This window comes from Nerophis lumbriciformis, linkage group LG25 (genome assembly GCF_033978685.3).
Source record: "Nerophis lumbriciformis linkage group LG25, RoL_Nlum_v2.1, whole genome shotgun sequence".
Lineage (NCBI taxonomy): Eukaryota > Metazoa > Chordata > Actinopteri > Syngnathiformes > Syngnathidae > Nerophis > Nerophis lumbriciformis.
This window is the reverse complement of record NC_084572.2, coordinates 36,732,538-36,751,555: the sequence shown is the minus strand read 5'-3', so window position 1 is coordinate 36,751,555 and position 19,018 is coordinate 36,732,538. Positions and strand designations below refer to the sequence as shown.

The 19,018-nt window shown below is 41.1% G+C and overlaps 1 protein-coding gene across 1 annotated transcript in view; it reads left to right on the top strand.

Annotated features, from left to right (window-relative positions):
• nup133 (nucleoporin 133) overlaps nt 1-19,018 on the top strand; it is a 65,858-nt gene that overhangs the window by 14,846 nt on the left and 31,994 nt on the right. Inside the window, exons 2-10 of the mRNA XM_061984597.2 lie at nt 2,783-2,898; nt 2,974-3,077; nt 3,149-3,382; nt 13,647-13,817; nt 13,890-14,045; nt 18,242-18,312; nt 18,387-18,534; nt 18,603-18,753; nt 18,818-18,972. Coding sequence (XP_061840581.2) covers nt 2,783-2,898; nt 2,974-3,077; nt 3,149-3,382; nt 13,647-13,817; nt 13,890-14,045; nt 18,242-18,312; nt 18,387-18,534; nt 18,603-18,753; nt 18,818-18,972 — 1,306 coding nt within the window. The remainder of the gene's footprint in view (nt 1-2,782; nt 2,899-2,973; nt 3,078-3,148; nt 3,383-13,646; nt 13,818-13,889; nt 14,046-18,241; nt 18,313-18,386; nt 18,535-18,602; nt 18,754-18,817; nt 18,973-19,018) is intronic.

Here is a 19,018-nt window from a genome sequence, read left to right as displayed (position 1 = left end):
GCCGTTAAAATATTAACTGTGGCCGCACTTTTGCCTAACGTTTGTTTGTTGGAGAAATTACAAGTTTTGAAGAGTTATTAGTTACATGTCACCTTTTTGCAGTTTAATTCCACTTTTAAATGTGTTATTGTAGTAGTATTTTTAAAATTGTGCCGTTCAAATATTAGCTGTGGCCGCACTTTTGCCTGTTTGTTGGAGAAATTACAAGTTTTGAAGAGTTATTAGTTACATTTCACCTTTTTGCTCTTTAATTCCACTTTTAAATGTGTTATTGTAGTAGTATTTTTAAAATGTGCCGTTCAAATTTTAGCTGTGGCCGCAGTTTTCCCTGACGTTTGTTTGTTGGAGAAATTACAAGTTTTGAAGAGTAATTAGTTACATTTCACCTCATTTTTAAATGTATTATTGTAGTAGTATTTTTAAAATGTGCGGTTAAAATGTTAACTGTGGCCGCACTTTTGCCTAACGTTTGTTTGTTGGAGAAATTACAAGTTTTGAAGAGTTATTAGTTACATGTCACCTTTTTGCTCTTTAATTCCACTTTTAAATGTGTTATTGTTGTAGTATTTTTAAAATGTGCCGTTCAAATATTAGCTGTGACCGCACTTTTGCCTGTTTGTTGGAGAAATTACAAGTTTTGAAGAGTTATTAGTTACATTTCACCTTTTTGCTCTTTAATTCCCTACAATGTGTTATTGTAGTAGTATTTTTAAAATGTGCCGTTCAAATATTAGCCGTGGCCGCATTTTTCCCTGACGTTTGTTTGTTGGAGAAATTACAAGTTTTGAAGAGTAATTAGTTACATTTCACCTCATTTTTAAATGTATTATTGTAGTAGTATTTTTAAAATGTGCCGTTAAAATATTAACTGTGGCCGCACTTTTGCCTAACGTTTGTTTGTTGGAGAAATTACAAGTTTTGAAGAGTTATTAGTTACATGTCACCTTTTTGCTCTTTAATTCCACTTTTAAATGTGTTATTGTAGTAGTATTTTAAAAAATGTACCGTTCAAATATTAGCTGTGGCCGCACTTTTGCCTGTTTGTTGGAGAAATTACAAGTTTTGAAGAGTTATTAGTTACATGTCACCTTTTTGCTGTTTAATTCCACTTTTAAATGTGTTATTGTAGTAGTATTTTTAAAATGTGCCGTTCAAATATTAGCCGTGGCCGCATTTTTCCCTGACGTTTGTTTGTTGGAGAAATTACAAGTTTTGAAGAGTAATTAGTTACATTTCACCTCATTTTTAAATGTATTATTGTAGTAGTATTTTTAAAATGTGCCGTTAAAATATTAACTGTGGCCGCACTTTTGCCTAACGTTTGTTTGTTGGAGAAATTACAAGTTTTGAAGAGTTATTAGTTACATGTCAACTTTTTGCTGTTTAATTCCACTTTTAAATGTGTTATTGTAGTAGTATTTTTAAAAATGTGCCGTTCAAATATTAGCTGTGGCTGCACTTTTTCCTGTTTGTTGGAGAAATTACAAGTTTTGAAGAGTTATTAGTTACATTTCACCTTTTTGCTCTTTAATTCCCTACAATGTGTTATTGTAGTAGTATTTTTAAAATGTGACGTTCAAATATTAGCCGTGGCCGCCTTTTTACCTGACGTTTGTTTGTTGGAGAAATTACAAGTTTTGAAGAATTATTAGTTACATGTCAACTTTTTGCTGTTTAATTCCACTTTTAAATGTGTTATTGTAGTAGTATTTTTAAAATGTGCCGTTCAAATATTAGCTGTGGCCGCATTTTTCCCTGACGTTTGTTTGTTGGAGAAATTACAAGTTTTGAAGAGTTATTAGTTACATTTAAACTTTTTGCTCTTTATTTCCACTTTTAAATGTTATTGTAGTAGTATTTTTAAAATGTGCCGTTCAAATATTAGCCGTGGCCGCCTTTTTCCCTGACGTTTGTTTGTTGGAGAAATTACAAGTTTTGAAGAGTAATTAGTTACATTTCACCTCATTTTTAAATGTATTATTGTAGTAGTATTTTTAAAATGTGCCGTTAAAATATTAACTGTGGCCGCACTTTTGCCTAACGTTTGTTTGTTGGAGAAATTACAAGTTTTGAAGAGTTATTAGTTACATGTCACCTTTTTGCTCTTTAATTCCACTTTTAAATGTGTTATTGTTGTAGTATTTTTAAAAATGTGCCGTTCAAATATTAGCTGTGGCTGCACTTTTTCCTGTTTGTTGGAGAAATTACAAGTTTTGAAGAGTTATCAGTTACATTTCAACTCTTTGCTCTTTATTTCCACTTTTAAGTATGTTATTGTAGTAGTATTTTTAAAATGTGCCGTTCAAATATTAGCCGTGGCCGCATTTTTCCCTGACGTTTGTTTGTTGGAGAAATTACAAGTTTTGAAGAGTTATTAGTTACATTTCACCTCATTTTTAAATGTATTATTGTAGTAGTATTTTTAAAATGTGCCGTTAAAATATTAACTGTGGCCGCACTTTTGCCTAACGTTTGTTTGTTGGAGAAATTACAAGTTTTGAAGAGTTATTAGTTACATGTCAACTTTTTGCTGTTTAATTCCACTTTTAAATGTGTTATTGTAGTAGTATTTTTAAAATTGTGCCGTTCAAATATTAGCTGTGGCCGCACTTTTGCCTGTTTGTTGGAGAAATTACAAGTTTTGAAGAGTTATTAGTTCCATTTCAACTTTTTGCTCTTTATTTCCACTTTTAAATGTGTTATTGTAGTAGTATTTTTAAAATGTGCCATTCAAATATTAGCTGTGGTCGCACTTTTGCCTAACGTTATGGTGTGTTGGCAGGGCGACGCCTGGTCGCGAGCAGAGCCACGCCCCCTCGGACTGCCTCAACTATGACGTGCAAACGTTCGGCTCCTCGCTGCCCGTCAAGGTGATGGAGGCGCTGACTGCGGTCAACGGTAAAGTGCCACCGTCGCCCACCCCCCGCCCGTCTTGTCTCGTCCGCTCGCCAACGTCTTTGTCCCGGTCTGCAGCAGAGGAGCCCATCTCCGTGAAGGTCGGCGACAGCGGCTGGGCCTGGATGGTCTGCGGGGAACGAGTGGTCATCTGGAAGATCTGCCAGACCGCCGTGGCCAAGGTGCACTTTGATCCCGTCTCACGTCTCGTGTGTGATGTCGCGCGTGACCGCACGGCGTTGTCTGCTTGCAGCTGTGCGTGTGCAAGGAGCTCCAGCTGCCCAACAGCGGGTACGGCTACACGGCGGACCTCGTGGCCGTGGCGTCCGTCGCCCCTCTGGAGACGGCGGCGGTCCAGGCCATCTCCGTCCTGGCCGTGGCGGCCGAGGGAACGGCGCGTTTGTGGCCCAGCTTGTCTCAGGAGGGAAACTACTCTGAGAGCGACCTGGACCTGGGAGACCTGTGCTCCTTCGTGGTGGCGGTCGCAGTGAGTGTCGACAACTTCTACCTTTTACAACCAGTAGATGCATGTTTTAAAACCAGCGTGAGGGTCCATCATGGGTGGGTACTGATTCACCTGAAACCAAACGCTACCATATTCCGATATCGCTGGTGCACGTTGTCAGGTTCAAACACTGATGACATCTACTAAACCAGGGGTGCTCATTACGTCGATCGCGAGCTACCGGTCGATCTCGGAGGGTGTGTCAGTCAATCACCAGCCAGGCATTAAAAAAATAGTCCTAAAAATGAGCGATCATAAATCTTCACTATGACGTCACTTTCGTCACTTGATTGACATTCATGGCACCCGAGGGTCTTCTGAGATGACGCTGGCTGCTGCCAGCCCATTAAAATTACCGACTGGAAGGCGAGAAACACTTTATTTCAACAGACTCTGGCGCCGTACCTGTCGTCAAAACTCCAAAGACCGACTGCACAGTTGCGCTACCAAAATAAGAGTCTCAGAAAGCTGGCGTGCACAAGCTAGCAAGGTACTAGAGATGCGCGGATAGGCAATTTATTTCATCCGCAACCGCGGCAGAAAGTCGTCAACCATCCGCCATCCACCCGATGTAACGTTTGATCAGAACTGCATCCGCCCGCGATCCGCCCGCGATCCGCCCGTTGTTATATATCTAATATTAATAAATTTTTTTAAAAAAGGGTGAAAACTACGCGAATTGCACCTTGTGCAGACAAGATTTTTCGATCGGACACGGAGGAATTAGCGATGTAAAAGACCACGTTGGGACAAAAAAACACAAGTCTAATGCCGTTGCTAGCGATACAAGTGGAAAACTTTCAACGTTTTTCGTCGCCCAAACAGATTCTTTGGATGTGATAAATGCCGAAGTTTTATTTACGGAGGCAATAATTGAGCATGGACTTCCAATCGCACTGGCTGATCACATGGGACAGTTAATAATGTAATGCAACCTTTAAAAATCATTACGCGGTGATCGCGATCCCAAAAATAAACTTTTCTTGCATGATAATGTCCAGAAAAATTCGCTTTATATTACTATAGAGTCCTTTTAACGAATGAGTTTGATGGTTTATCACAAACCTTAAATGAAAGAAGTCCTTTGTTCTCCTGCACCATGGCCTTGCTTTGTGTTTGGTGCGCCATCCTGTCGGCTGTATTTCACAGCACGACATACTGTTAAAAGTGTTTATACTATTTATACTTTCAATTAACAAATTGAAGTCTTGTGAAAGGTTGACAGGATAACTGGCATTAACTGTCAAAATAATTTCAAACTATTGAAGTTAGCTTACAGAATAAACATGTCAATCAACCCATATGATTTTTGCTGTAATATTTTTGTTTTGAAAAGTCACTGTGACTGATAGAAAAGTGATGGTTTTAGCAACATTTTAACCTGTCTGAATGCTAATAATCATTTTGCGAGCAAGCAGGTAAGCTACGCGGGCGGAGCGCGCGGAGTGACCCATGTTACGAGCCCCCGGCCACGGGGGTGGCGGGCTGCGCGTGACGCCGGCCGCGGCGAAAGCGGACGAGGCGGGGTGTCGGTGCGGTGGGCGCGGTAGTGACCCTGGACGTGCGTCGGGCCCTTCTCGCGGATCGCCTCAGCTACGGCTCCCGGTGGGGCCCTCTCGGGGGAAGGAGCCTCGGTCCCGGACCCCGGCGAGGCGTCCCTCCGCTCCGTAAAAGTGTCCATCTCTTTTTTTTTTTTCTTCTGTTGTGGCATATGCTGCAGGTGCCTGCTCGTTTTTCGTATGTGGGTAACAACATTTAACTATGTATATATATTTCCCAATTGGTTTAACTGCCACCCGCAAAAAAAAATAAAATAAAAAAAATAAAAAAAATATCTAATTAATCCGCCCGACCCGACCCGCGAGCGGATAAAATCTTATTTTTTTTAAATTTCATCCGCCCGATCCGCGGATAATCCGCGGACTCCGCGGTTGTGTCCGCAAACCGCGCATCTCTACAAGGTACGGAGTTTGCCGACAATGTATTTCTTGTAAAGTGTATACAAAGGAGTACGGAAGCTGGACAAATAAGATGCCAAAAACCAACCACTTTCATGTGGTATTGGACAGAAAGGAGGACTTTTTTTTCTCCTCCATTCGAAAATGCGGACCTTATCAGCACTGCATAATCAATGCAAGTCATCAGAATCAGGTAATACACCAACTTATATTCTTGTCTTCATGAAAGAAAGGAATCTATATGTGTTAAACATGCTTGTATTATCTTTAAACACCTTTAACTTATTAACAATATTAACTATATGTGTTAAACATGCTTGCATTATCTTTAAACACCTTTAAGTTGTTAACAATATTAACTATATGTGTTAAACATGCTTGTATTACCTTTAAACACCTTTAAGTTGTTAACAATATTAACTATGTATTAAACATTCTTGTATTATCATTAAACACCTTTAATTTTTTAACAATATTAACTATGTGTTAAACATGCTTGTATTATCATTAAACACCTTTAACTTGTTAACAATATTAACTATATGTATTAAACATTCTTGTATTATCATTAAACACCTTTAATTTTTTAACAATATTAACTATGTGTTAAACATGCTTGTATTATCATTAAACACCTTTAACTTGTTAACAATATTAACTATATGTCTTAAACATGCTTGTATTATCATTAAACACCTTTAATTGTTTTAACAATATTAACTATATGTGTTAAACATGCTTGCATTATCTTTAAACACCTTTTACTTGTTAACAATATTAACTATATGTATTAAACATACTTGTATTATCATTAAACACCTTTAATTTTTTTAACAATATTAACTATATGTGTTAAACATGCTTGCATTACCATTAAACACCTTTAACTTGTTAACAAAAACATATATTTCATAAATAAGTAAATGTAATTTATATATATGAATGAGGTAGATCCCCACGACTTGATCAATTGAAAAGTAGCTCGCCTGCAGAAAAAGTGTGAGCACCCCTGTATTAAACAGACCAGAAGCAAGGAATTAAACAGAGACAGAATTCAATTTAGCTCATTGAGGAGAAACGTCTTGGCTGTGCTCTTTGTACAGTCTTCCAGCACGCTCTGACGGAAGGTCGCACGCCTCCTCTTTTATTTGGACTTTCCCTGATTACATGGCAACAGCTGTTTCTAAAGGAAGGGGGGTCGTAAACAGCCGTTGCCCTCTGTCACATAACAGTTCAAAGAAAAGATGCCTGGAGCTTGCGTCAGGTCCTGCTTCCTCTCCGCTTTGTAGATCTCGGGTCAAGACAAGATCTTCCTGTGGATTACAATAGATCAAATAAACCGACGCCTTCATGTCGCTTCCCATCCTACACAGTGGAGGTTTATAAGCCTTTTGCTTGGTAAGATCAAAGACAGCTTTTGTCTGCTTGCCGGGAACTCATGTCAACACTAAGTTTTGTGATAACTTAGATACAATTATTCTGACACACGTGATGCCACTTTCGGTTTCAGACTCAAAACCCTTGGTGGGCAAACAGGCGTGTTCATAGTGGACCGTCTGATAGAAAGCATTACAAATGTGCGAGCTCAATGCTAACTGACATTGAATATGCCATATACATGCTCAGTGTTGGCGCTAGGAATTTTCAAAATTCCCTTTTTGACCCCATCAAGTCATAAAAATGGGGTCCCACTTTTTTGTAAGCGTTTTGAAAACAAATGATAATTGTATGCGTTATCCTGTTTTATCTCACATTCTATATTGTGTTTTGGAAAAAGGTTGTCATAAACCTTAGTTAATTCATTGAAAAAATTATACAAAACAAAACACAGTTTTATGTAGGGGTGTAACGGTACACAAAAATTTCGGTTCGGTATTGTCGGAGGCAGATATTTACATATATCCGAATTTTAGTGTTACTTATTTTCTTTCATAGTCATATTTGAAAACAGCTCGTGTTTTCCATTTATTCTCTTTCTGTTTCTCTGCAAGTAAACTGTGTGCGTTAACCTTGAATTCTTTGGAATGTGTTTTGACTAGCATGTGTTTTGACTAGAGAGAGGAGAGAGGGTTTTGGAGTCGGGAAGACAGACCATTTTGGCGGCGCGATAGAATGTTCTATGCTGGACTGGTCTCAAATGTATATCTGCAAAGCTTTGCCAATATATTACAAAATACCTATTCTGTCTCTGGTGGTTTTTCAACTCAGCTTTAAGTGTCGTAAAGAGCTTGGGAGCGACTTGTGACTTGAATTCCCTGGGAGGAACAACTGGTCCAAAACGCAACAGTACGTACCTCGGTTTAGAGGTCACGGTTCGGTTCATTTTCGGTACAGTAAGAAAACAACAAAATATACATTTTTTGGTTATTTATTCACCAAATTTGTAAACAATGGCTTTATCCTTTTAACATTGGGAACACTATAATAATTCCTCCCACGTTAGTCAACATTAAACTGCCTCAAGTTGTTGCTCAGATTAAATAAAATGACAAAACTTTTCTTCTACATATAAAAAGTGCAACATTAAACAGTTTCAAGTCAACTCACCATGCTTAATTTATTACAGCATTTGGGAAGCCTGTAGTTGATTTATTATGTAAATGTTATATTTTTATCAACATGTGATAGCAGGGACCCTGCCATTCAAAACTAGGCTGCTCCATTACTAATGATTAATGTAACTATAGCTGAAAAAATAGTACAATAGCAATAGGAGAGACTATTCATCCCTGAACACCATGGAGTTCATGTAGGCTTAAAGGGGAACATTATCACCAGACCTATGTAAGCGTCAATATATACCTTGATGTTGCAGAAAAAAGACCATATATTTTTTTAACCGATTTCCGAACTCTAAATGGGTGAATTTTGGCGAATTAAACACCTTTCTATTATTCGCTCTCGGAGCGATTGTGACGTCACATCGGGAAGCAATCCGCCATTTTCTCAAACACCGAGTCAAATCAGCTCTGTTATTTTCCGTTTTTTTCGACTGTTTTCCGTACCTTGGAGACATCATGCCTCGTCGGTGTGTTGTCCGAGGGTGTAACAACACAGACAGGGACGGATTCAAGTTGCACCAGTGGCCCAAAGATGCGAAAGTGGCAAGAAATTGGACGTTTGTTCCGCACACTTTACCGACGAAAGCTATGCTACGACAGAGATGGCAAGAATGTGTGGATATCCTGCGACACTCAAAGCAGATGCATTTCCAACGACAAAGTCAAAGAAATCTGCCGCCAGACCCCCAGGAAAAGAGAGCGGATGAGGGTATGTCTACAGAATATATTAATTGATGAAAACTGGGCTGTCTGCACTCTCAAAGTGCATGTTGTTGCCAAATGTATTTCATATGCTGTAAACCTAGTTCATAGTTGTTAGTTTCCTTTAATGCCAAACAAACACATACCAATCGTTGGTTAGAAGGCGATCGCCGAATTCGTCCTCGCTTTCTCCCGTGTCGCTGGCTGTCGTGTCGTTTTCGTCGGTTTCACTTGCATACGGTTCAAACCGATATGGCTCAATAGCTTCAGTTTCTTCTTCAATTTCGTTTTGGCTGCCTGCCTCCACACTACAACCATCCGTTTCAATACATGCGTAATCTGTTGAATCGCTTAAGCCGCTGAAATCCGAGTCCGAATCCAAGCTAATGTCGCTATAAACTTGCTGTTCTATCCGCCATGTTTGTTTGTATCGGCATCACTATGTGACGTCACAGGAAAATGGACGGGTGTATATAACGATGGTTAAAATCATGCACTTTGAAGCTTTTTTTAAGGATATTGCGTGATGGGTAAAATTTAAAAAAAAAAATCGAAAAATAAAATAAGCCACTGGGAACTGATTTTTAATGGTTTTAATCCTTCTGAAATTGTGATATTGTTCCCCTTTAATGATGCACTTACATTATTATATCAACTATCAGAGACAGAAACTCTTCATTTAACATAATGTCCTTTTTTGCTGCTTCAACACAGCTCAATCAACACAGAAAAAGGTAAAGTGAAATGACAGACTGACAGGGCTTTGCTGTCCGTAACACACACACACACCGCAAAATGAGCTAACGTTACGCTAAAAGCGAATTAGCCTTCACCTCAAGCCAGGACTGCGAGCGAGCTGAGCTGCCTTTTATATTTCTAGAAGGTCAACGGGCTCATAGTGATGTTACTAGTAGTTGACTGGGAGGTGTTTATTATCATTTGGGGAGAGTCCGCTGCCTGATGATTACCTGCTAAACGTTAAGCACTGACTACATGCGCTCTGAATACGCACTGCTGATTGGCTGTTACCGCTATGGTTGTAACCAATCAGATGGTTGTGTGGGTGGGACAATGCTGGGTGCTGTGTAGAGGACTGACAGAGACCAGGCAGAAGGAAGCGGAGCAGCTTGTTAAGACTTTAGCTTAGCTTAAAGGGGAACATTATCACAATTTCAGAATTGTTAAAACCATTAAAAATCAGTTCCCAGTGGCTTATTATATTTTTCGAAGTTTTTTTCAAAATTTTACCCATCACGCAATATCCCTAAAAAAAGCTTCAAAGTGCCTGATTTCAACCACCCGTCCATTTTCCTGTGACGTCACATAGTGAAGCAAACACAAACAAACATGGCGGAAAGAACAGCAAGCTATAGCGACATTAGCTCGGATTCAGACTCGGATTTCAGCGGCTTAAGCGATTCAACAGATTACGCATGTGTTGAAACGGATGGTTGTAGTGTGGAGGCAGGTAGCCAAAACGAAATTGAAGAAGAAACTGAAGCTATTGAGCCATATCGGTTTGCACCGTATGCAAGCGAAACCGACGAAAACGACACGACAGCCAGCGACACGGGAGAAAGCGAGGACGAATTCGGCGATCGCCTTCTAACCAACGATTGGTATGTGTTTGTTTGGCATTAAAGGAAACTAACAACTATGAACTAGGTTTACAGCATATGAAATACATTTGGCAACAACATGCACTATGAGAGTGCAGACAGCCCAATTTTCATCAATTAATATATTCTGTAGACATACCCTCATCTGCGTTCTTTTCCTGAAAGCTGATCTGTCCAGTTTTGGAGTTGATGTCAGCAGGCCAGGGAAGCTAGGGTCGATATTCTTCTCTTGATCATCTTCGGTGGCATAAGGGACGGTGTGAGCCAAGACATCCAGGGGGTTTAGCTCGCTCGTCTGCGGGAACAAACTGCCGCCATTGCTTGCCGTGCTACCGAGGTCCTTTGTCCCTGAATTGCGGCAGATTTCTTTGACTTTATCGTTGGAAATGCATCTGCTTTGAGTGTCGCAGGATATCCACACATTCTTGCCATCTCTGTCGTAGCATAGCTTTCGTCGGTAAAGTGTGCGGAACAAACGTCCAATTTCTTGCCACTTTCGCATCTTTGGGCCACTGGTGCAACTTGAATCCGTCCCTGTTCGTGTTGTTACACCCTCCGACAACACACCAACGAGGCATGATGTCTCCAAGGTACGGAAAACAGTCGAAAAAACGGAAAATAACAGAGCTGTTTTGACCCGGTGTTTGAGAAAATGGCGGATTGCTTCCCGATGCGACGTCACGTTGTGACGTCATCGCTCCGAGAGCGAATATTAGAAAGGCGTTTAATTTGCCAAAATTCACCCATTGAAGTTCGGAAATCGGTTAAAAAAATATATGGTCTTTTTTTCTGCAACATCAAGGTACCGTATTTTCCGCACCATTAGCCGCACCTAAAAACCACAAATTTACTCAAAAGCTGACAGTGCGGCTTTTAACCCGGTGCGCTTTATATATGGATTAATATTAAGATTCATTTTCATAAAGTTTCGATCTCGCAACTTCGGTAAACAGCCGCCATCTTTTTTCCCGGTAGAACAGGAAGCGCTTCTTCTTCTACGCAAGCAACCGCCAAGGAAAGCACCCGCCCCCATAGAACAGGAAGCGCTTCTTCTTCTACTGTAAGCAACCACCCGCCCCCGGAAGAAGAAGAAAAAACGCGCGGATATCACCGTACGTTTCATTTCCTGTTTACATCTGTAAAGACCACAAAATGGCTCCTACTAAGCGACAAGGATCCGGTTCATAAAAAGACGCAATCTCTCCATCCGCACACGGATTACTACCGTATTTCACAGCAACTGATATTCCTGTGAACCGCACTGTGGATACAACGGGAGCACGTACGGTGAATATTCGCACCACAGGGAATGAGAAGTCATCCTTCACTGTGGTTCTAGCTTGCCATGCTAACTTCCACCCATGGTGATATTCAAAAGGAAGACCTTGCCAAAAGAGACCTTTCCAGCCGGCGTCATCATAAAAGCTAACTCGAAGGGATGGATGAAGAAAAGATGAGCGAGTGGTTAAGGTAAGTTTAAGTTTACGCGAAGAGTCCGGGTGGCTTTTTTCACGCAGCTCTGTCCATGTTGATATACGTATGTTTGTGATTGCACATTTGCGTACATTTTGGGAGTGAACAGAGTTGTTAGAACGCTGGTTTTTAATATATTATTAAAGTTTGACTGACCTATCTGACTGTTTTTTTGACATTCCTTTAGCGCAGTTAGATGCGGCTTACAACACGGGGCGGCTTATTGGTGGACAAAGTTTTGAAATATGCCGTTCATTGAAGGCGCGGCTTTTAACCCAGGGCGCCTTATGATGCGGAAAATACGGTATATATTGATGCTTACATAGGTCTGGTGATAATGTTCCCCTTTAAGTCTGTTCGTGTGGAAACTCGTTCGGTACACCTCCGAACCGAACCGAAACGGTTCAATACAAATACATGTACCGTTACACCCCTAGTTAAGATGTCGGTATCAAAATATTACTTGAAATACATTTTTGGCAGCAGCAAAGTGGTCGTTTGGGTAGATTTTAGCTTTGTAAAGGGTATTCCAACAAGTAAACAGTACAGTGGGTACTTCATCCATCCATCCATCTTCTTCCGCTTATCCGAGGTCGGGTCGCGGGGGCAGCAGCCTAAGCAGGAAAACCCAGACTTCCCTCTCCCCAGCCACTTCGTCCAGCTCTTCCTGTGGGACCCCGAGGCGTTCCCAGGCCAGCCGGGAGACATAGTCTTCCCAACGTGTCCTGGGTCTTCCCCGCGGCCTCCTACCGGTCGGACGTGCCCTAAACACCTCCCTAGGGAGGCGTTCGGGTGGCATCCTGACCAGATGCCCGAACCACCTCATCTGGCTCCTCTCCATGTGGAGGAGCAGCGGCTTTACTTTGAGCTCCTCCCGGATGGCAGAGCTTCTCACCCTATCCCTAAGGGAGAGCCCCGCCACCTGGCGGAGGAAACTCATTTTGGCCGCTTGTACCCGTGATCTTGTCCGTTCGGTCATAACCCAAAGCTCATGTCTATAGATGAGGATGGGAACGTAGATCGACCGGTAAATTGAGAGCTTTGCCTTCCGGCTCAGCTCCTTCTTCACCACAACGGATCGATACAGCGTCCGCATTACTGAAGACGCCGCACCGATCCGCCTGTCGATCTCACGATCCACTCTTCCCTCACTCGTGAACAAGACTCCGAGGTACTTGAACTCCTCCACTTGGGGCAAGATCTCCTCCCCAACCCGGAGATGGCACTCCACCCTTTTCCGGGCGAGAACCATGGACTCGGACTTGGAGGTGCTTGATTCTCATCCCAGTCGCTTCACACTCGGCTGCGAACCGATCCAGTGAGAGCTGAAGATCCTGGCCAGATGAAGCCATCAGGACCACATCATCTGCAAAAAGCAGACACCTAATCCTGCAGCCACCAAACTGGATCCCCTCAACGCCTTGACTGCGCCTAGAAATTCTGTCCATAAAAGTTCTGAACAGAATGGGTGACAAAGGGCAGCCTTGGCGGAGTCCAACCCTCACTGGAAACGTGTTCGACTTACTGCCGGCAATGCGGACCAAGCTCTGGCACTGATCATACAGGGAGCGGACTGCCACAATCAGGCAGTCCGATACCCCATACTCTCTGAGCACTCCCCACAGGACTTCCCGAGGGACACGGTCGAATGCCTTCTCCAAGTCCACAAAACAGGAAGGGGAAGCAGTGGGTACTTGATTTTGATATATGTAATGCCAAGATTGGGTGACATTCACTACGCCAACTAGTGGTGGGGAGGCTCCTAACTGTTAGCTGTAACCCAATGGTTAGAGAGACAGCAGGTATCATGAGATGGGGTGGCAGGGCCACCTTAAGAGAAGTGACGTGCTGGATTAGGGTGTGAGCTTGAAGCTTCTTATTGCATAGACAAGTCAGAAGTTCCGCTTGTGAGCCGGTGGTCTTCCTCCCTCAGGGCGGCAGCTTTGTCGCGTCCTCCACCACGAATCGTCTCCTGAGAGTCAGCGCGGACGCTTCCGGAAGGCCGCAGTACCGAGCGCTGCATCAGGGCCAGGGCGTGTTGTCAGGCATCGGACGCCGGGTGTCCAGCCTGTTTGGCATCCTGTCGCCGCCCGCCATCGACGCCGTGAGTCCCGCGTTCTTCTCCAAGCGCACGATGGCCTCCAGAACGTAACTGTTGTTGTTGTTGTTGTTGCAGCTCCACAGCGTGCTGTGGGTGGGCGGAGCCAGCAGCCTCTACACGCTGACCGGTTCCCGCCTAAGCAAATGGGAAGTGGACGTGAGCTCGGAGCAGCAGACGATCAGCTGGGACGCCCAGCGAGCTCTGACCGAGAGCGTCGCCGACGCCATCTGGGTCAGTAGACCAGCCAATCAGAAGCCTTTTGTCCACTCAGCTGGAAAAGTCCACTTTCTTAGTATTTGTGTGTTATCTAAAGCCTTAGTGGCCACATGCGTGGACAGCACCTTTTAGCTCTTATTTCCAAAATTGTGTACACTACTGAATTGGGGTCTTATGGCCATTTATGTGGACACTTATACTGCCATCTGGTGGTGTCAGAATAGTATAATATACAATGGAATTTGGGGGAAAAAAGTGTAGAAATAAGAATGAGCATGTCACTAAACATGAAGTACACGTTTGTGTACTTATGGACTAAGTACATCATATCCAAAGATGATTCTTAGTTTTTATTCTAATTAGGGTCCAATAAGCCCATATAGCAAAGAGAAATAAAAAAAAGCATGTAAACAAACAGCTTGGGCCTTAAGAGGTTAAATTAATCACCATTTTCATCTTCTCAATTAACCACTGGCTTGTGGCTAACACGCCTAGCGCTAAGAAGCTAACATCCTGCCTGCCACAAAAGTAAAAATGTTTCCCTAAAAATTCAGTTCATTCAGGTGTATTTGTGCTATTTTCCGTAGTCCAAAAAACTCCCAGTTTTCCTGAAATACCCAAATTTCCTGGAAATTCCCGTTCACATAAATGGACAATCTTTTCAAGTTGCTCAATTCCTGACTTTTTAAAAATTCCACAAACGATGTGAACCATTAACACATTTCACTCATTCTGGACAATTAAACTACCAATTTTCTGAGTTTAATAAAAAAAAACCTCCAGGAAATTCCCATTAAAATACATGGACAATCTTTTCAAGTTCCACAATTCCCACATTTTTCAATTACACAAATAACATGAACAATTAACACATTTCACTCATCCTGGACATTCAAACCACCAATATTCTGAGTTTAATAAAAAAAATAAAAAATCCTGGAAATTCCAATTGAAACAAATGGACTATCTTTGCATGTTCCACAATTTCCAAATTTTTCAGTTCCACAAATGATACGACCCACTAACACATTTCACTCATCCTGGAAATTTAAACGACCAATTTTCTGAGTTTAATAAAGAAAACTCCAGGAAATTCCAATTGAAACAATTTGACAATCTTTGCAAGTTTCTCAATTCCCACATTTTCTAACTCCACAAACGATACGAACCCTTAACACATTTCACTCATCCTGGACATTCAAACTACCAATTTTCTGAGTTTAACAAAAAAAAAAAAAAACTCCAGGAAATTCCCATTGAACCAAATGGACAATCTTTGCAAGTTCCACAATTCCAACTTTTTAAAATTCCACAAACGATATGAACCATTAACACATTTCACTCATCCTGGACATTCAAACTACCAATTTTCTGAGTTTAATAAAAAAACTCCAGGAAATTCCAACTGAAACAAAAGGACAATCTTTGCAAGTTTCTTAATTCCCACATTTTCTAACTCCACAATCGATACGAACCCTTAACACATTTCACTCATCCTGGACATTCCAACTACCAATTTTCTGAGTTTGATAAAAAAAAAGAACTTCAGGAAATTCCCATTGAAATAAATGGACAATCTTTTCAAGTTTCTCAATTCCCACATTTTCTAACTCCACAAACGATACGAACCATTCACACTTTTCACTCATCCTGGACATTCAAACTACCAATTTTCTGAGTTTAATAAAAAAAAAAAACTCCAGGAAATTCCCATTAAAATAAATGGACAATCTTTTCAAGTTCCTCAATTCTCACATTTTTTAACTCCACAAACGATACGAACCCTTAACACATTTCACTCATCTAGACATTCAAACTACGGTACTAATTTTCTGAGTTTAATAAAAAAAAAAAAACTCCTGGAAATTCCCATTAAAACAAATGGACTATCTTTGCAAGTTCTACAATTTCCACATTTTTCAATTCCACAAATGGTACGAACCATTTACACATTTCACACATCCTGGACATTCAAACTACCAATTTTCTGAATTTTATAAAAAAAACTCCAGGAAATTCCCATTGAAACAAACGGACAATCTTTTCAAGTTCCTCAATTCCCGACTTTTTTAAATTCCACAAACGATATGAACCATTAACACATTTCACTCATTCTGGACAATTAAACTACCAATTTTCTAAATTTGATTTTAAAAAAACTCCAGGAAATTCCCATTGAAACAAATGGACAATCTTTTCAAGTTCCTCAATTCCCACATTTTCTAATTCCACAAACGATACGAAGCCTTAACACATTTCACTCATCCTGGACATTTAAACTACCAATTTTCTGAGTTTAATGGGAAAAAAACTCCTGGAAATTCCCATTTAAAAAAATTGACTATCTTTGCAAGTTCCACAATTTCCACATTTTTCAATTCCAAAAATAATACGATCCATTAACACATTTCACTCATCCTGGACATTCAAACTACCAATTTTCTGAGTTTGATGGGGGGAAAAAACTGCAGGAAATTCCCATTGAAACAAATGGACAATCTTTTTAAGTTCCTCAATTCCCACATTTTCTAAGTCCAGAAACGATATGAACCCTTAACACATTTCACTCATTCTGGAAATTTAAACAACCAATTGTCTGAGTTCAATAAAAAAACAACTCTAGGAAATTCCCAATGAAATAAATGGACAATATTTTCAAGTTCCTCAACTCCCGACTTTTTAAAATTCCACAAACAATACGAACCATTCACACATTTCACTCATTCTGGACATTCAAACTACCAATTTTTTGTGTTCAATAAAAAAACTCCAGGAAATTCCCATTAATATAAACGGACAATCTTTTCAAGTTTGTCAATTCCCACATTTTCTAACTCCACAAACGATGCGAACCCTTAACATATTTCTCTCATCCTGGACATTCAAACTACAAATTTTCTGAGTTTATTTAAAAAAAAAAAACTCCAGGAAATTCCCATTGAAACAAATGGACAATCTTTTCAAGTTCCTCAATTCCCACATTTTCTAACTTCACAAACGATACGAACCCTTAACGCATTTCACTCATCCTGGACATTCCAACTACCAATTTTCTGAGTTTAATATAAAAAAAAACTCCAGGAAATTCCCATTGAAATAAATGGACAATCTTTTCAAGTTCCTCAATTCCCGCATTTTTCAATTCCACAAATGATACGACCCATTAACACATTTCACTCATCCTGGAAATTTAAACGACCAATTTTCTGAGTTCAATAAAAAAAATAAAAAATAAAAACTCCAGGAAGTTCTTATTGAAATAAATGGACAATCTTTTCAAGTTTCTCAATTCCCACATTTTCTAAGTCCACAAACGATATGAACCCTTAACACATTTCACTCATCCTGGACATTCAAACTACAAATTTTCTGAATTTATTTAAAAAAATAAAAAACTCCAGGAAATTCCCATTGAAACAAATGGACAATCTTTTCAAGTTCCTCAATTCCCGCATTTTTCAATTCCACAAATGATACGACCCATTAACACATTTCACTCATCCTGGAAATTTAAACGACCAATTTTCTGAGTTCAATAAAAAAAAAAAAAACTCCAGGAAGTTCTTATTGAAATAAATGGACAATCTTTTCAAGTTCCTCAATTCCCACATTTTCTAAGTCCACAAACGATATGAACCCTTAACACATTTCACTCATCCTGGACATTCAAACTACAAATTTTCTGAATTTATTTAAAAAAATTAAAAAAAACTCCAGGAAATTCCCATTGAAACAAATGGACAATCTTTTCAAGTTCCTCAATTCCCGACTTTTTTAAATTCCACAAACGATATGAACCATTAACACATTTCACTCATCCTGGACATTCAAACTACCAATTTTCTGAGTTTATTTAAAAAAAAAAAAAACTCCAGGAAATTCCCATTAAAATAAATGGCCAATCTTTTCTAGTGCCTCAATTCACACATTTTGTAACTCCACAATTTTTTTATTAAATTTTTTATGTTTTAACCCTGTTAATTATGAATTCTATTACTTGATGCCATATTGGAAGTATGCTAACTAGTTTTTGGTTTTTAGTGTGCATATAAATTTTAGCATGCTAATGTTAGCATGGTAACATTAGCATGCATCCTTTCAGGTTAAAACGTACATATAGAGCTCATATAATAGTATAAAATGTTAGCATTATTTGAAACGCTCAATGTTTTTATGAGATGTTGTGATGTTTGTGCCGCCTCCTCCACCAGGGCTCCGAGAGCAACTACGAGGAGATGCGTGACGGCATCAACGTGAGCTTTTTGGACATGAAGCTCAGCCAGTGAGTGGTCGTCTTCTTCAGCTGTGTTTTTTAAGCATGTCAAGTCCAAACCGAGCCGCCTGCTGTGCTTCCAGGGCCGGCTTGGTGCTCCTGGTGGCCGCCTGGCACCCGGCCGACACCCCCTGCCTCGTCTACTTCTGCCTGGTCACCTTGCAGGACTTGGGCACCACCGTCTCCAACCAGTTCACTGTGGAGGTCACCAAATACAACCCTGCCTTCCAGGTCAGCTCCCATTGGGCTTCCGGTCGCCATAGCAACGGCGCTAACGGGTATCCACGGTGTTTTGCCAGAGCGAAGCCGAGCTGCACGCCACACGTCTCTTGCTGCCGCCTTACCCCGGCCTCACCGCCTTCCTCTACAACGAGGAGCTGGTCTTCGCCTGCTCCACAGGAAGCAGCCGAGGGGGTCTTCCCGACGAGAGGATCCCTTTCAACTCACCCGGTGGGCTCCTCGCGCTCCAGAGGCCCCCGATGACCTCGGACGTGACCATGTGGTGTCCCCGCAGGTGACGGCGTGCGCGGGGGCGGCTGCTGCGCCAACCTGCCCGTCTTCTTCTCTCAGAACAGCGGCCTGGTGGCGGTGGTGGCCCGGGAGAGCGCCTCCATCCTGCCGGAGACCGTGGAAGACTCCCTGTGCTCGTCTCTGGCGGCGGCGCCGGAGGTAGAGCGCCAAAATGAAGTCTTCTGCAGCCTTCATGCTGATTGTT